A 13,365-nucleotide genomic window follows, 5' to 3' on the forward strand; every position below is an offset into this window, starting at 1 on the left:
AAAATCAAGTGACCATATATGTGAGGGCTCATTTCTGTATCATCTATTCTATTCCATTTTTCCATGTGCCTATCACTGTACCATTATCATGCAGTTTTTAACACAATTGTCTTGTAATATAGGTTGAGGTCACGGATGGTGATTCCTGCAGATGTTTTCTTGTTGTTGAGGAGGGATTTCGCTATTCTAGGTCTTTTGTTATTGCAGATGAAATTGCACGTTGCTCTTTCCAACTCTATAAAGAATTGGGTTGGAATTTTGATGGGGATTGCATTGAATCTGTAGATTGCTTTGGTAAGATGACAATTTTACAATGTTGATCCTTCCAATTGATGAGCATGGGAGATCTTTCCATTTTCTGAGATCTTCCTCGATTTTCTTCTTCAAAGATTTGAAGTTCTTGTCATACAAGTCCTTCACTTGCTTAGTTAGAGTTACACCAAGGTATTTCACATTGTTTGTGACTATTGTGAAGGGTATCTTTTCCCTAATTTCTTTCTCTGCATGTTTATCCTTTGAGTAGAGGAAAGCTACTGATTTGTTTTAGTTAATTTAATATCCAGCCACTTTACTGAACTAGTTTATCAGCTGTAGAAGTTCTCTGGTGGAATTTTTGGGGTCATTTACTTACACTATCATGTCACCTGGAAACAGTGATGTTTTTACTACTTCATTTCCAATTTGTATCCCTTTGATTTCCTTTTGCTGTGTAATTGCTCCGGCATCGACTTCCAGTAATATGTTGAATAGGTAGAGGGAGAGTGGGCAGCATTGTCTACTCCCTGATTTTAGTGAGATTGATTCAAGTTTCTCACTCTTAAGTTCCATGTTGGCTATTGGTTTGCTATGTATTGCTTTTATTATGTTTAGGTATGGGCCTTGGATTCCTGCTTTTTCCAAGACTTTAAACATGAAGAGGTATTGAATTTTGTCAAATGCATTCTCTGCATCTAGTGAGTTGACCGTGTGGGTTTTTTTTTCTTTGAGTTTGTTTATATGATGGATTACATTGATGGATATCCATACATTAAACCATCCCTGCATCCCAGGGATGAAGCCTACTTGATCACGAAGAATGATCATTTTGATGTGTTCTTAGATTCGGTTTGCAAGGATTTTGTTGAGTATGTTTTCGTTAATTTTCTTAAGTGAGATTGTTCTGAAGTTGTCTTTCCTTGTAGGGTCTTTGTGTAGTTTAGGAACCAGAGTTATTGTGGCCTCATAAAAATGAGTTAGGTAGTCTTCCTTCTGACTCTATTTTGTGGAATAGTTTGGAGAGTATTGGTATTAGGTCGTCAATAAATGTCTGATAGAATTCTGCACTGAACCCATCTGGACCTGGGCTTTTTTTGGTTGGGAGGGTTTTGATGACTGCTTCTATTTCTTTAGGTGTTGTGGGATTATTTAGATAGTTTACCTGGTCCTGGTTTAAGTTTAGTATCTGGTATCTGTCTAGGAATTCATCCATTTCCTCCAGATTTTCCAGCTTTGTTGAGTATAGGATTTTGTAGTAAGATCTGATGATTTCTTGAATTTTCTTAGTTACACTTGTTATGTCTCCACTTTCCTTTCTGATTTTCTTAATTTGGATACTCTCTCTTGCCCTCTAGTTCATCTGGCTAAGGGTGTATCAATCTTATTAATTTTTTCAAAGAACCAGGTCTTGGTTTTATTTATTCTTAGAATGGTTCTTTTTGTTTCTATTTGGTCAATTTCTGCTCTGAGTTTGATTATTTCTTACTGTCTACTCCTCTTGGGGTTATCTGCTTCTTTTTGTTCTAGAGCTTTCAACTGTGATGTCAAGTTGCTAGTGTATGATCTCTCCAGTTACTTTTAGGAAGCACTCAGAGCTATGTGTTTTCCTCTCAGTGCTGCTTTCATTGCATCCCATAGGATTGGGCATGTTGTGTTTTTATTTTCATTATATTCTAGAAAATCCTTAATTTCTTTCTTCATTTCTTCTTTGACCATGCTATCGTTTAATAGAGCATTGTTTATTTTCCATGTTTATATGGGCTTTTTGTTATCTTTGTTGTTATTAAAGACCAGCCTTAGTCCATGGTGATCTGATAGGATGCATGGGAGTATTTCAGTCTTCTTATATCTATTGAGGCTTTGTTTTAGGATGAAATTTCTCTAGATTTATATATAATTCCTATTGGTTCATAACCTCTACTAGTTTCACTGCGTCCTTGTTTTGTTTCTGTTTCCATGATCTGTCCATTGGAGAGAGTGGGCTGTTGAGGTATCCCACTATTATTGTGTAGGGCGCAATAAATTTTTTGAGCTTTAGTCAGGTGTCTTTTATGAATATGGGTGCTCTTGTATTTGGATCATATACATCAAGGATTGAGAGTTCCTCCCGACAAATTTTCCCTGTGATGAGTAAAAAGTGTCCTTCTTTATCCTTTTTGATAACTTTTGGTTGAAAATCTACTTTATTCGATATTAGAATGGCTACTCCAGCTTGTTTCTTGGCGATGTTTCCTTCAAAGATTTTTTCCCCAACCTTTTACTATGAGATATTTTCTGTCTTTGTCTCTGAGATGAGTTTCCTGTATGCAGCAAAATGCTGGATACTGTTTATGTATCCAGTCTGATAGCCTATGTCTTTTTATTGGGGAACTGAGTCCACTTGTGTTAACAGATATCAAGGAATAGTGGTTTCTGTTTCCTGCTATTTTTGCTTTTAGAGGTAGAATTGTGCTTGTCTGTCCTTCTTTTTTTTTGGTTTCTTGCTTAGGTATTTTCTTGTTTTTACTAGGTAATTTCTCCTCTGTATTGGGGTTTCCACCTATAATTTGTTGTAGTGCTGGATTTGTTGTCAGATATTGTGTAACTTAGTTTTTTCCTGAAATATCTTGGTCTTTCCATCTATGTGATCGAGAGTTTTGCTGGGTATAGCAGCTTTGGCTGGCACCTGTGCTCTCTTAGGGTCTGCATGATGTCCGCCCAGGCTCTTCTAGCTTTCAGAGTCTCTGTTGAGAAGTTGGGTGTGATTCTGATTGTTCTGCCTTACTGCTTTTAGTATTCTTTCTTTGCTTCGGGCACTTGTCATTTTGACTATTATGTGTCAGGAATAATTTTTTTTCTGGTCCACTCTATTTAGAGTTCTATAGGCTTCTTTTATGCTCACAATCATCTCATTCTTAAGGGTAGGGAAGTTTTCTTCTATGATTTTGTTGAAGATATTCACTGTGCCTCTTAGTTGATATCCTTTTCCCTCTTCTATTCCTATTATCCTCAGGTTTGATCTTCTCATTGTGTCCTGGATCTTCTGGACATTTTGGGTTAGGAGCTTTTAGCTTTTGCATCTTCTCTGACTGTTCTGTCTATGTTCTCCATGTTCTTCAGCCCCTGAGATTCTCTCTTTCATCTCTTGTAGTCTGTTGGATATGCTTACATCTGTGACTCCTGATTTCTATTTTTTTTTTTTTTTTTTTTTTTTTTTTTTTTGGTTTTCTCTTTCTCTTTTAATGTTTTTTTTTTTTTTTTTTTTTTTTTTTTATTGTGCCCATTTCTATTTTAAATTCTTTCTTCAATTCCTTCCTCTCTTTGGTTCTGTTTTCCTCTAGTTCTTTGATTTCTTTGAGTGTTTTTTATGTTTCCTCTTTAAAAGCTTCTATTTCTTTATGCTTTTCCTCCTGTTCTCGTTTAAAGATCTCCATCATTATCTTGAAGTATGATTTCAGGTCTGAGTCTTCTTTTTCTGGAGTGTTTGGCATTGCTATTTGCTGTCTTGGGAGAGCTGGGTTCAGATATCTCCAGGTTGTCTTGTTTTCCATTGGGTAAGTTCTTTCGCTTTCCTCTTGCAGTCTTGTTGTCTGCAATTATTTGTGGTCTTGTTGTCAGTGATTGGTTCCCATCTCTCCTGTATATCTGGCCCGTGTCCCTGGGTCTCCGCTATTCCTGGTGGCAAATAGCCTGAGCATTTGGTCTGCATGCATGGGCCCTCTGGGTGGAAACAGAGTCCCTAAGGCAGAGTTCCTGCTCCCCTGAACCAATCAGGGTGTGGGGGGGGCTCACTTTCAGTGAGCTCGGCCCAGATCTCTCTGGGCCCTGGTTACTTGCAGTGCAGTCTTACCAGGCCTGTGTCTCTTGATCTCTGCTATTCCCTGTGGCAAATGGCCTGAGCATTTGGTCTGCACACACTGGCTGCTCTGGGTGGATACCAAGTCTCTAAGGCAGAGTTCCTGCTCCCCTGAACCAGTGGAGGGGGGGGCGTGCTTTCTGTGTGCTTGGCCCAGACCTCTCTGTTCCCTGGCTACTTGCAGTGTAGTCTCACCAGGCTTGTGTCCCTGGATCTCTGCTCTTTCCAGTGGCAAATAGCCTGAGCCTTTGGTCTGCACACACAGAATGTGTGCATTTCTATGTGAGAATGTGTGTGTACATGTGTGTGTATGTGTACATGTGTTTATACATGAGTGTTATGAGTGACAGAAACAAGGTTATGACTTTGTGCCATTTCCTCTTTCCAGCAAAAACACATTAATCACCTCTCCTCTAGTGAGGAGACAATCTGACAAATTCTTATCATTGGACACGAATGAAAAATACTAGCAGCACTTCCCCAAGTTGATGTGGAAGAACTTCTGTTCACAAATGACTTTTCTCCCCTGTCCACAACTTCACAGGCTGTGGGCCCAAAGTAACGTAAGAATGCAATACAAGAATTTATTACAATAGGTACTAAAGTTAGTTTGGGCAAGAATCAAAATTTTGTTACCAATGAAATTTTGTTATATATGTATTTCTGCAGTATACCCTATACCACACTGACTGATATATATATATATATATATATATATGTGTGTGTGTGTGTGTGTGTGTGTGTGTGTGTGTGTGTGTGTGTGTGTGTTTGTGTGTGTGTGTATATAACAGAAATGTGCTGATATACTTAAATTGCCTCCATACTCAGCAGGTATAGACATATTTATTACATAAAAAAAAGCCTAAAGTCAGCCATTCTCAGAACATTTTCCATTTATACCATACTAAATCAGCATAGACTTCTGTCTTTCATGTATTTTTCTCAATTTCTTCAATGCTATCAGCAACATACATACTTAAAACCTTTTCTCCACTAATGCACCACATGTCAATTACACTAAGAAAGTGAAAAGGTAAAGATGTTTCACCTTGAAGATGATTCACATCAATACCTTACAGTTTTAAAAATTTTTTTAGATAGACAACCAAGATATAAATAACTATTAAAGTGTTACCTAAGGGAGAATTGTCAAAAAATTCAGCCTAGCCACTTACCACTGTAACATCTTTCTTAAGAATATTTGAAATGCTCACCACAGTAGCCCTCTTCACTGTGTTCACAGAAACTCTTATTGCTAACACTGTTAGTTGTTAAAAATATGTAAATATGATATGTGTAAGATAATTACATGATCACACAATCACAATTCCCTCAAATATTACCTTACCTGTTGTATGTTTTGGCCTCTGGTAACATATTCATTACCAACTTTAATTCTAGGATATATCAGACCTTTTAACAACTCGGAAGTATTAATGCCCATGAGGAAGGCAGCTTTGTCAGCATCTGGTCACAAGAAAAGAAAAGATGTCAATAAGGGAGAGAAGAAAAGAGTAGGGAGGAGGCAACGTGTAAAAGAGGGAAGAAAACACTGTTTGAATCACCCCACTGTAGTCAGATACACTGTCTAAAAAACAGAAGCACACTTAGATTAACATAAAAATATAGATTGCAGCTTTGAAATAAATAATTGAATGCCAAATGACTCTTTTTCTTGCAGATACATATCCAACCACATTGAAGCACCACTTAAAGAATAGCTCATGTTGAAAGGAAGTAACAGGCATTAGTGAAGATACATACATGGCATGGCCTTTGCAGAAAACAGTCTGAAGCAGACATTTATTTTAAAAATGTACACGGTATTTTTACTAATATTATTATAGTGGTCAAATATAGAAAAATGCAAATTAACTGATGCAAAAAATCAAGGTATGATGTTCATATACTAGAAATGACATGAAAAATAAATGAAGGCTGACATAATCTATGATATCACTTTATTCATGATAACTTGAGGAAAATGATTAGGAGTTGTAGGAACTTCATGAAACTACTACAGAAGTTTGGTGAGATTGTTTTTACAAATACTGCAAATGCTATTTTCACAGAATTTTTATAACTATCAGATGGACATCCACGTATAAGTATGTATTTCTCCTATTTGTTGAAGAAATTTAAGAATTTAATACAAGTGAAGTAATTTATATTTAGGTTTATATTACTGTTGTGTTTTTCACTTTTACTCTTTACTATTCTCTCTCCACATATATTCAAAAAACAGAGTGCAGGTGTGATGTATAATGCCATCGTTTGAGACAAAACCAAGGTCCACCTTGGAATATTTAGTGTTCTTTGGAGTGATTTAGAAGAATATATATGCCTCAGTGGGAACAAAACACTCGTGGTAGGAAATACAAGGTAAAATAGAGGAGAAGGGATTGAAGAAAAGATCATTCAGAGACTGCCTCACCAGGGAATCCACACCATATGTGACCACCAAATCCAAGCACTATTGCTGTTGCCAAGAAGTGCTTACAGGCAGGAAATAGATATGATTGCTTCCTTAGAGGCTCTGCCAGAGTCATACAGATACAGTTGAGGATACTTGCAGCTAACAATTGGACTGAATGGGGCAGGGGAACAATAAAAGAGCTAGAGAAAGAACTGAAGGCATTGAAAGGGTTTGCAACCTCATAGGAAAAACAACGTTATCAACCAACTAAACTCTCCAGAACTCCCAAGGACTAAAACACCAACCAATGAGTTTGCACAGAGAGACCCATGGCTCCAGTTACGTATGTAACAGAGGATAGCATTTTCTGGCATCAATGGGAGCAGAAGCCTTTGGTCCAGTGAAGTCACGTTTTTTCCCAGTGTAGGGGAATGCCAAGGTGCTGAGGTGGGATAAGGTGATTGCGAGAGGGAGCACATTCATGGAAGCACGAAGCACGTGGAGGGGAGGGGGGATGGGTGTGAAGGGATAACCTTTGAAATGTAAATAAAGAATATCCAATAAAAATTAAATTAAAGAAGAAGTAAGCTAAGAATAATGGATATTATCTTGTCTTTAACTTTTAAGGTAAGATGCAATCCTGAGGACTTTATTTAGCTTTGTAGACAAAACTGGATTTAGGGACAGTCCTTAACAATAGAAAAAACATGCACAAACTCTATTTTTATATAAAAAGTATTTTTTACCTAAAACAGGTATATGTAGGGAGCATGAAGGCACTTGGTAAGAACTAGAAAATGTGTCACCAGAAAGAATGAATAAGATTAATTATTTGAAACATCGTTCTTTCTGGCTTATTGGTAAATATGTCTGACTTCAGTAATAAGAACAACTCTTTGAAAATATGAATGTCACAATAAAATCTAGAATCTTATACAAGTAGCATATGCTAATAAATAAATATGTTTAAAACAAAACAAAGCAAAAGGCAAAAGAGACCAAAGTAGCCTTTCTCTTACTAGCCTTAGTGGTACACAGCTTTAGTCCCAGTTACTTGGAAGGTTCAAACAGGAGAACACTTGAGCCATAAGATTTAACCAGTTACATCATGAGTGCTTAATCTCAGAAACTAGTAGCAAAGCAACAATAACAACCCCTTTGTCTCAAAGTATGAAAAAAGCAACAGACCAAAATAAGTTGACATAAAAGCTTATGCACTACAACATATGAAGATTACAGGTCTTCATATCATTTTTTCTGTTTTATACACATCTGTGTTTGAAGCTGTCATTTCTCAAGGGACCATATGACCAGGATATCTACACCAAACTCATCCATATCTTCATATACCTCATTCTCTCATTCTGTTGTATCTTCAGTGTACAATCACTTGATACATATTTGTTTGACCTGAATCTTTCTGAGCCAGGATATCTTGTTCACACATATATATTCAAGAACAAAATATTCCTGGTGTATGGTTAAACAATAAAAAGACACTCAGCACAGTCACCGAAACTGAACAAAGGGCCTTAACAAATGTTAATTTTAAACACACACACAAACACAATGATGTTCAACACCACTAATTAGGAGTTAAATTCAAATCAAAATAGAAATGAAATAATACTATATTTCTATTAGAATAGTTATAAAAAGCAAAAGCAAGGCAAGTGCTGAACAGATTTGAATGGGAGCCTTTGTGTATTGTGTGGAGCACTAAAAGATGAAGCCACTTAAAAAATATGTGGCTGTTCCTCAAAAGCACAGCATAGAGTTAGCATTTAATACAGAAATTTTACTTACAGATAGGTACATAAAAGAATTAAATGCATGGAGTGAAACTAATACTCTTATATAAACATTCCTTACTTTAGAACAAACAGTGAAAGCAATCTGGGTCTATATCAACTAATGAATGGAAAAATAAAACAATATAAATACATACAACAGAATATTAATTAATGTTTCAAAGAAATGAAATGCTGATACATAATACATATCAGCCTTGAAGATAGGGTGCTTAGTGAAATAAACCAAATATAAACATATAAATATTGTGTGGTTCTCCTTACATAAAGTACCTAGGTTACTCAATCTCATAAAGATAGAAATTACAACTATGGTTTTCAGTGGCTAAAGATAAAGAAAAAAAGAAGTTTGACATAATTTAATTTTCAATGAAACAGAAAATAACAATGTGAATATACTTAATTTCAGAGGGATACACAGATATGACTGGCATAATCAATTTTGTTATGTTGATATTATCATAATTAAAATTTAAAACTAAACCTACTGCTCTTTGAAAGTGTTGAATATAGCTTCTTCTTTACATGGATTTTAAAATTTAATGTAATCATTGAAACACTGTGGTTTAATTTGTTTATAATTGTGATGATTTTTTTTTCTATTAATCTAGAGAGATGACTGATTGTAATATGTCTCATATGCTTTCTAATGGATTAAGTACATAGTTTTTCATGGTTCTTTTATTTACTGTTTAGAATTTTCATGCATGAATATATTTTAATCTTATCCATCTCCCTCTAAGTCCATTGAGAACCAAAAACTCTTCTAAATTTATTATTATTATTATTATTATTATTATTATTATTATAAAAATATACCCTCCGAGCCCACTTATTACTGACTTAGTGCCATATCCCTGCAAAAAAGTGAGCCTCTGTCATCCACTGTCAAGTGCCCATGTCCCACAGTCAGAAGACAGAGCGCTTCTTATGATGTGAGAGGAAGATACTATAGAATAATGATGAAGATAACACTTTTTTAGCAACAATAATAAAGGTTGGGTATGGAGGGCTTGCCTATCTGGATGAATCCCTAAATTCAACCCCCAGAAGCACCACACGAAAAAAAAATTAAATAAGTAACAGTAATTAAAGAAAATAGTATTGATTATTTTCAAACTTCTCTAAGACAAGAACATAAAAGAGAGATTTAATTGATGCAAATAAGGTGAGCTAGGAAGCTGGGATTTGAACAGAATATGAGCTATGTGTTTGTAAAGTCTTACTTTCTGTGCCATCAGCCTCCAGCTGCTCTTCTCTGGGATTCTGTCTAAATTTCAGGTTCCCAAAGTGCATGATGGCTCCAACAAGCTTATAGCACCCGAACTTCTCATCAGGAAGAAATCCCAAGATGTCTACGGCTTTCTGTGAGAAGAGAAACAGATGGCTGGCCGTGCTTTCTTTTGCCTGGTGGCTCCAGTAGGTACCTCACCCTGCCATGTGTCACACAACCATGCACTAGACTGGGCTGCAAGAATGAGAGGCAGAACACCAAGGGCACAGAGACAGCTGGGCTCAAAGCAGTACAAAGAGGCTTTATTGGCTCTGAGCCATTGGGAGTCTGCTCAGTCCTTCGGAAGGAAATTAGGAAGGCTTAGAACTTGGCTTGTTCAGTGTCTAGTAGCTTCAGCAGTTTCCTTCAACACCCTGTTCCAGTCTCTTTTCCAGCAACAGATCACTAATAGCTGTGGGAAGTACATTATTTTGTCTTTCATGGCTATAGATAAGATTCTATAACCAAATCTTCTGCTGGCTTGTCCCACAAGTTAAACTGACTTTATCCCAGAGCCTACTCATTTTACAAATTAGTGAAAGGTGTCAAGAAAAGCACATCATCTTGTGATGACGTCAACTCCATTTGGGGTTAAGCAGCCATTTCAGTAACTCTTTGTATTTGACCTAATTTCTAAAACAATTAACTTGGCAACCCTGACTCCTCACCCTCTCCCCAGAATTATTTGATTGCTGTGGAATGATTGACCACTGCTCTAGATCGTGGAAGTTGGCTTATCTCTGTGTACCAGGGGAGTGGGACTGCTCCTCACATAGCCATAAATTCTGAAGAAATGAAGTAATTGTGACTGTTCCCTTTAAGATCCCTCCCCTCTAAGCTGGACCTCAATTCCTAGTCCAATAAGGGAATTGAGGACAGATTCAGAAGAAATAAAACTCAGCTAATTACAACTGGATAGAGTTCAGATGGTCTCCAGGTGCTTTCTAACTCCATAACAATATCACCATATCACTGCATTCTAAAAAGACACTGCATGTAGCCCCAGAAGAATGTTGTTATTATAGTAACTAATTTAGAATGCGTTCTAAATACAGGATGGCAGAGTCTATATTCAATATTCTTTTTTGATAACTTCATTTATAAAAACATAAGATTGAATGAATATAATACTTAAAAAGATTCTCTAAATCATTCACAGGATAAATCTAGTTTGGAAGAATGGTTCAATAAACAGTAGAACAAATGTCTGACCACAAAAAAAACTTTGAGTTTTTATCTAAAATGCTTGTAAAATGAAATTGAAAAGTCAAACTCTATAGACCACATGGTCTTGCAGCATAATTATAAATAAATAACAATTCAAAAGCAACACCAGTTAGATAGAAAGCACAATTAAGACTTAAGGGTAAAAAGTTTACTGTTAAGTTGAAATTTGTCAACATTTATTTGGCTTTAATGCCACTCTTCTGAAAATATGGGTTTTTCCTGCAAGTAAACTTTGGCGAGAAGCAGGATCTACCTTCAAGATGAGCAAGGCCAGGTCCCCAGACCTGAAAATGATGTGTTATGATGTTAGTTTCATTTCTCACCACCTTTATCAGGTTTAACTTCTACAACTACCATGTCTTACTTCTGTGGCCAGAAATCCTTTAGCATCATCCACAGCAACCACTGTACAGGAGCAAATCTGAAAGTCGGAAGAATTCGTGGACACCAAAAGCATGTCTACAATGGGAAAAAAATGTAGGTTAAGCAGCTTAAAGAAACACATAAGGCAATTGACCAAAATTCAGGTTACTCTTACAGTTTATGAGATACTTGTAAAGATGCCAAAATCAATTCCATATTCTAGATGCAAACCTCTGTCTTCAATACTTTGCCCTCTGCTAACGAGTCAGTCATGTGACAAGTCTTCCCAAGACATTACCAAGTAGGATAAATCCAAAAGCAGATGATTCGATTGAAGCAGCACAAAGTGGTGGTGATTGGCAGGGGAAAGTAGTTAAAATGTGATTACAGTCACTTGGCCTAGATTCATGACAGAGGGTCAGGAAATAAAAACATTCTATAAAATTATAAGTACAACAGACCTGAGGTTCATAGCTAGGGAATAATGGGTCTGGAATCAGCAAACAGGAAACATTAGCTGTGTAGACATGTTACTTCATATACTCACTTACAGGACACTTCATTCAAGATATCCATAAATCAGACACATTGGTACCAATCTGACATGATTCATTTCATTGGGAAACATACTGCAATACAAAGCTAAGACAGCTCTCACAGATCAACTGTCTTGACAGAATACTGCCTGACATGTGATCTGAGTTCCTATCGTTATTTGTTTGTGTGTTATTAATTTGGTCTTGTATTTCTGTTTATTACCCATTGAAGATTTGCACTGTGGAAATATAAATCTAAGAGACAAGAAAATTGGCTCATAGGAATGCTCATAAACAGTTCTGTTTGCAAGCGTTCTGGATCTGAATGTGTTAATAAAACTATTGCTTATATATAAAATAGGCTGCTATTCATCAAATGAAGAAATAAATTAAAACATTCACTCAGACCAAAGGAGAATGTAATAAATGATGTGTGTATTATAAAATTATATAAAGTACAACTTAAAAATCATGTTATATATGTATGAGAGTAGAAGTGTTCCAACAATGAAAAGGGAAGGAAAGAGAAACTGAAGAAGACCCTGGAACTTGTAGTAATGGTCTCTTACACATATATGTATGTACACACACTTGTACATATACATATATATTAATTGTGTATTTCAAACATGCAGCTAACTTTAGGTCCTTGATTCTCCTTTAAAGCTACTCTTGTTATAAGCCTAGACTTCTATAATTGAACCACCTCTCTAGTGCTCCTTCTACCTGCCACTGCAGCCCCCATAGATTCAATGTAAGCTAGGAAGGCTGGTAGGTAGCTTAAGAAGGAGTAAGGAAAAACTCCTACCCAGAAGCACAAGCCCTAGGAAAGCCTGGTGGATAGTTGCAAGTTGAATAGCCTAAGAAGGAAGCTGATTAGCTTTGATCTATTTTATAAAGATTTAACAATAAAATGAAGCGTACTTACTTGAATTTATATGATCTGCAGTGCCAAGTGGAACCTTCAATTTCATAATTCCAAGGCTGCCCAACAACTTCCAGCCTTTTCAGGACCAAGCTCAAAAATCACTGCATGGTAAGGTGTCTCCTTCTTTATAACTAGGTTATCCAAAATCCTGTCTGCTTTCTCCTAAACTAACATAGTTTAACTAACATAGAAATGACAACAAACCAGTTTCACCCTAGGCTCTGCCTACTTCAGTCTGGGAATCTCTTGAGGCACCCAGGCTATACTTCAGGCTAAACTCAGAAAACTTATTTTTCTCAGTCTTCCCACACATACCATGCTCCCAAACTGCCCAGAGTGCTTATCTTTAGGACATTCTCTAGAAGCTTACACCACCCTGAAAGAGACTCACTGCCACAGGCTCCACTGCTCAGTAGTAACCTAAGCCTGCTTCTCTACGAGGGGACTTTACCATGATGGATGAAAAACTCATCAAAAGACATACCTGATAATAACCTAACCCAGATGTCCAATTTGCATTGCAAAAACACAGCAATGATAATTTTAAGAAGTCGATGTGTCTCTTCCCCAAACTATCAATAAAGTAATAGCTGTCCTTAATGAGAACAACTTTGACAAACTTATGGCACAAAATTCAAATGAATTTTCAAAGAGTTTAAGGAATTCAAAGAAGACATCTACGAATACCTGAACAAACTTAAGGACATGAATAAACTCCTGA

General features: G+C 36.4%; 1 protein-coding gene across 1 annotated transcript in view; it reads right to left on the reverse strand.

Moving 5' to 3' along the window:
• Positions 1-13,365, reverse strand: part of MYH15 (myosin heavy chain 15) — a gene marked incomplete at both ends in the record, with an annotated part of 153,367 nt that overhangs the window by 116,529 nt on the left and 23,473 nt on the right. Inside the window, 3 exons of the mRNA XM_080919488.1 lie at positions 5,439-5,557; positions 9,544-9,682; positions 11,182-11,276. Coding sequence (XP_080775614.1) covers positions 5,439-5,557; positions 9,544-9,682; positions 11,182-11,276 — 353 coding nt within the window. The remainder of the gene's footprint in view (positions 1-5,438; positions 5,558-9,543; positions 9,683-11,181; positions 11,277-13,365) is intronic.

This window comes from Micromys minutus, assembly GCF_963924665.1.
Source record: "Micromys minutus genome assembly, chromosome: 7".
Taxonomy (NCBI): domain Eukaryota; kingdom Metazoa; phylum Chordata; class Mammalia; order Rodentia; family Muridae; genus Micromys; species Micromys minutus.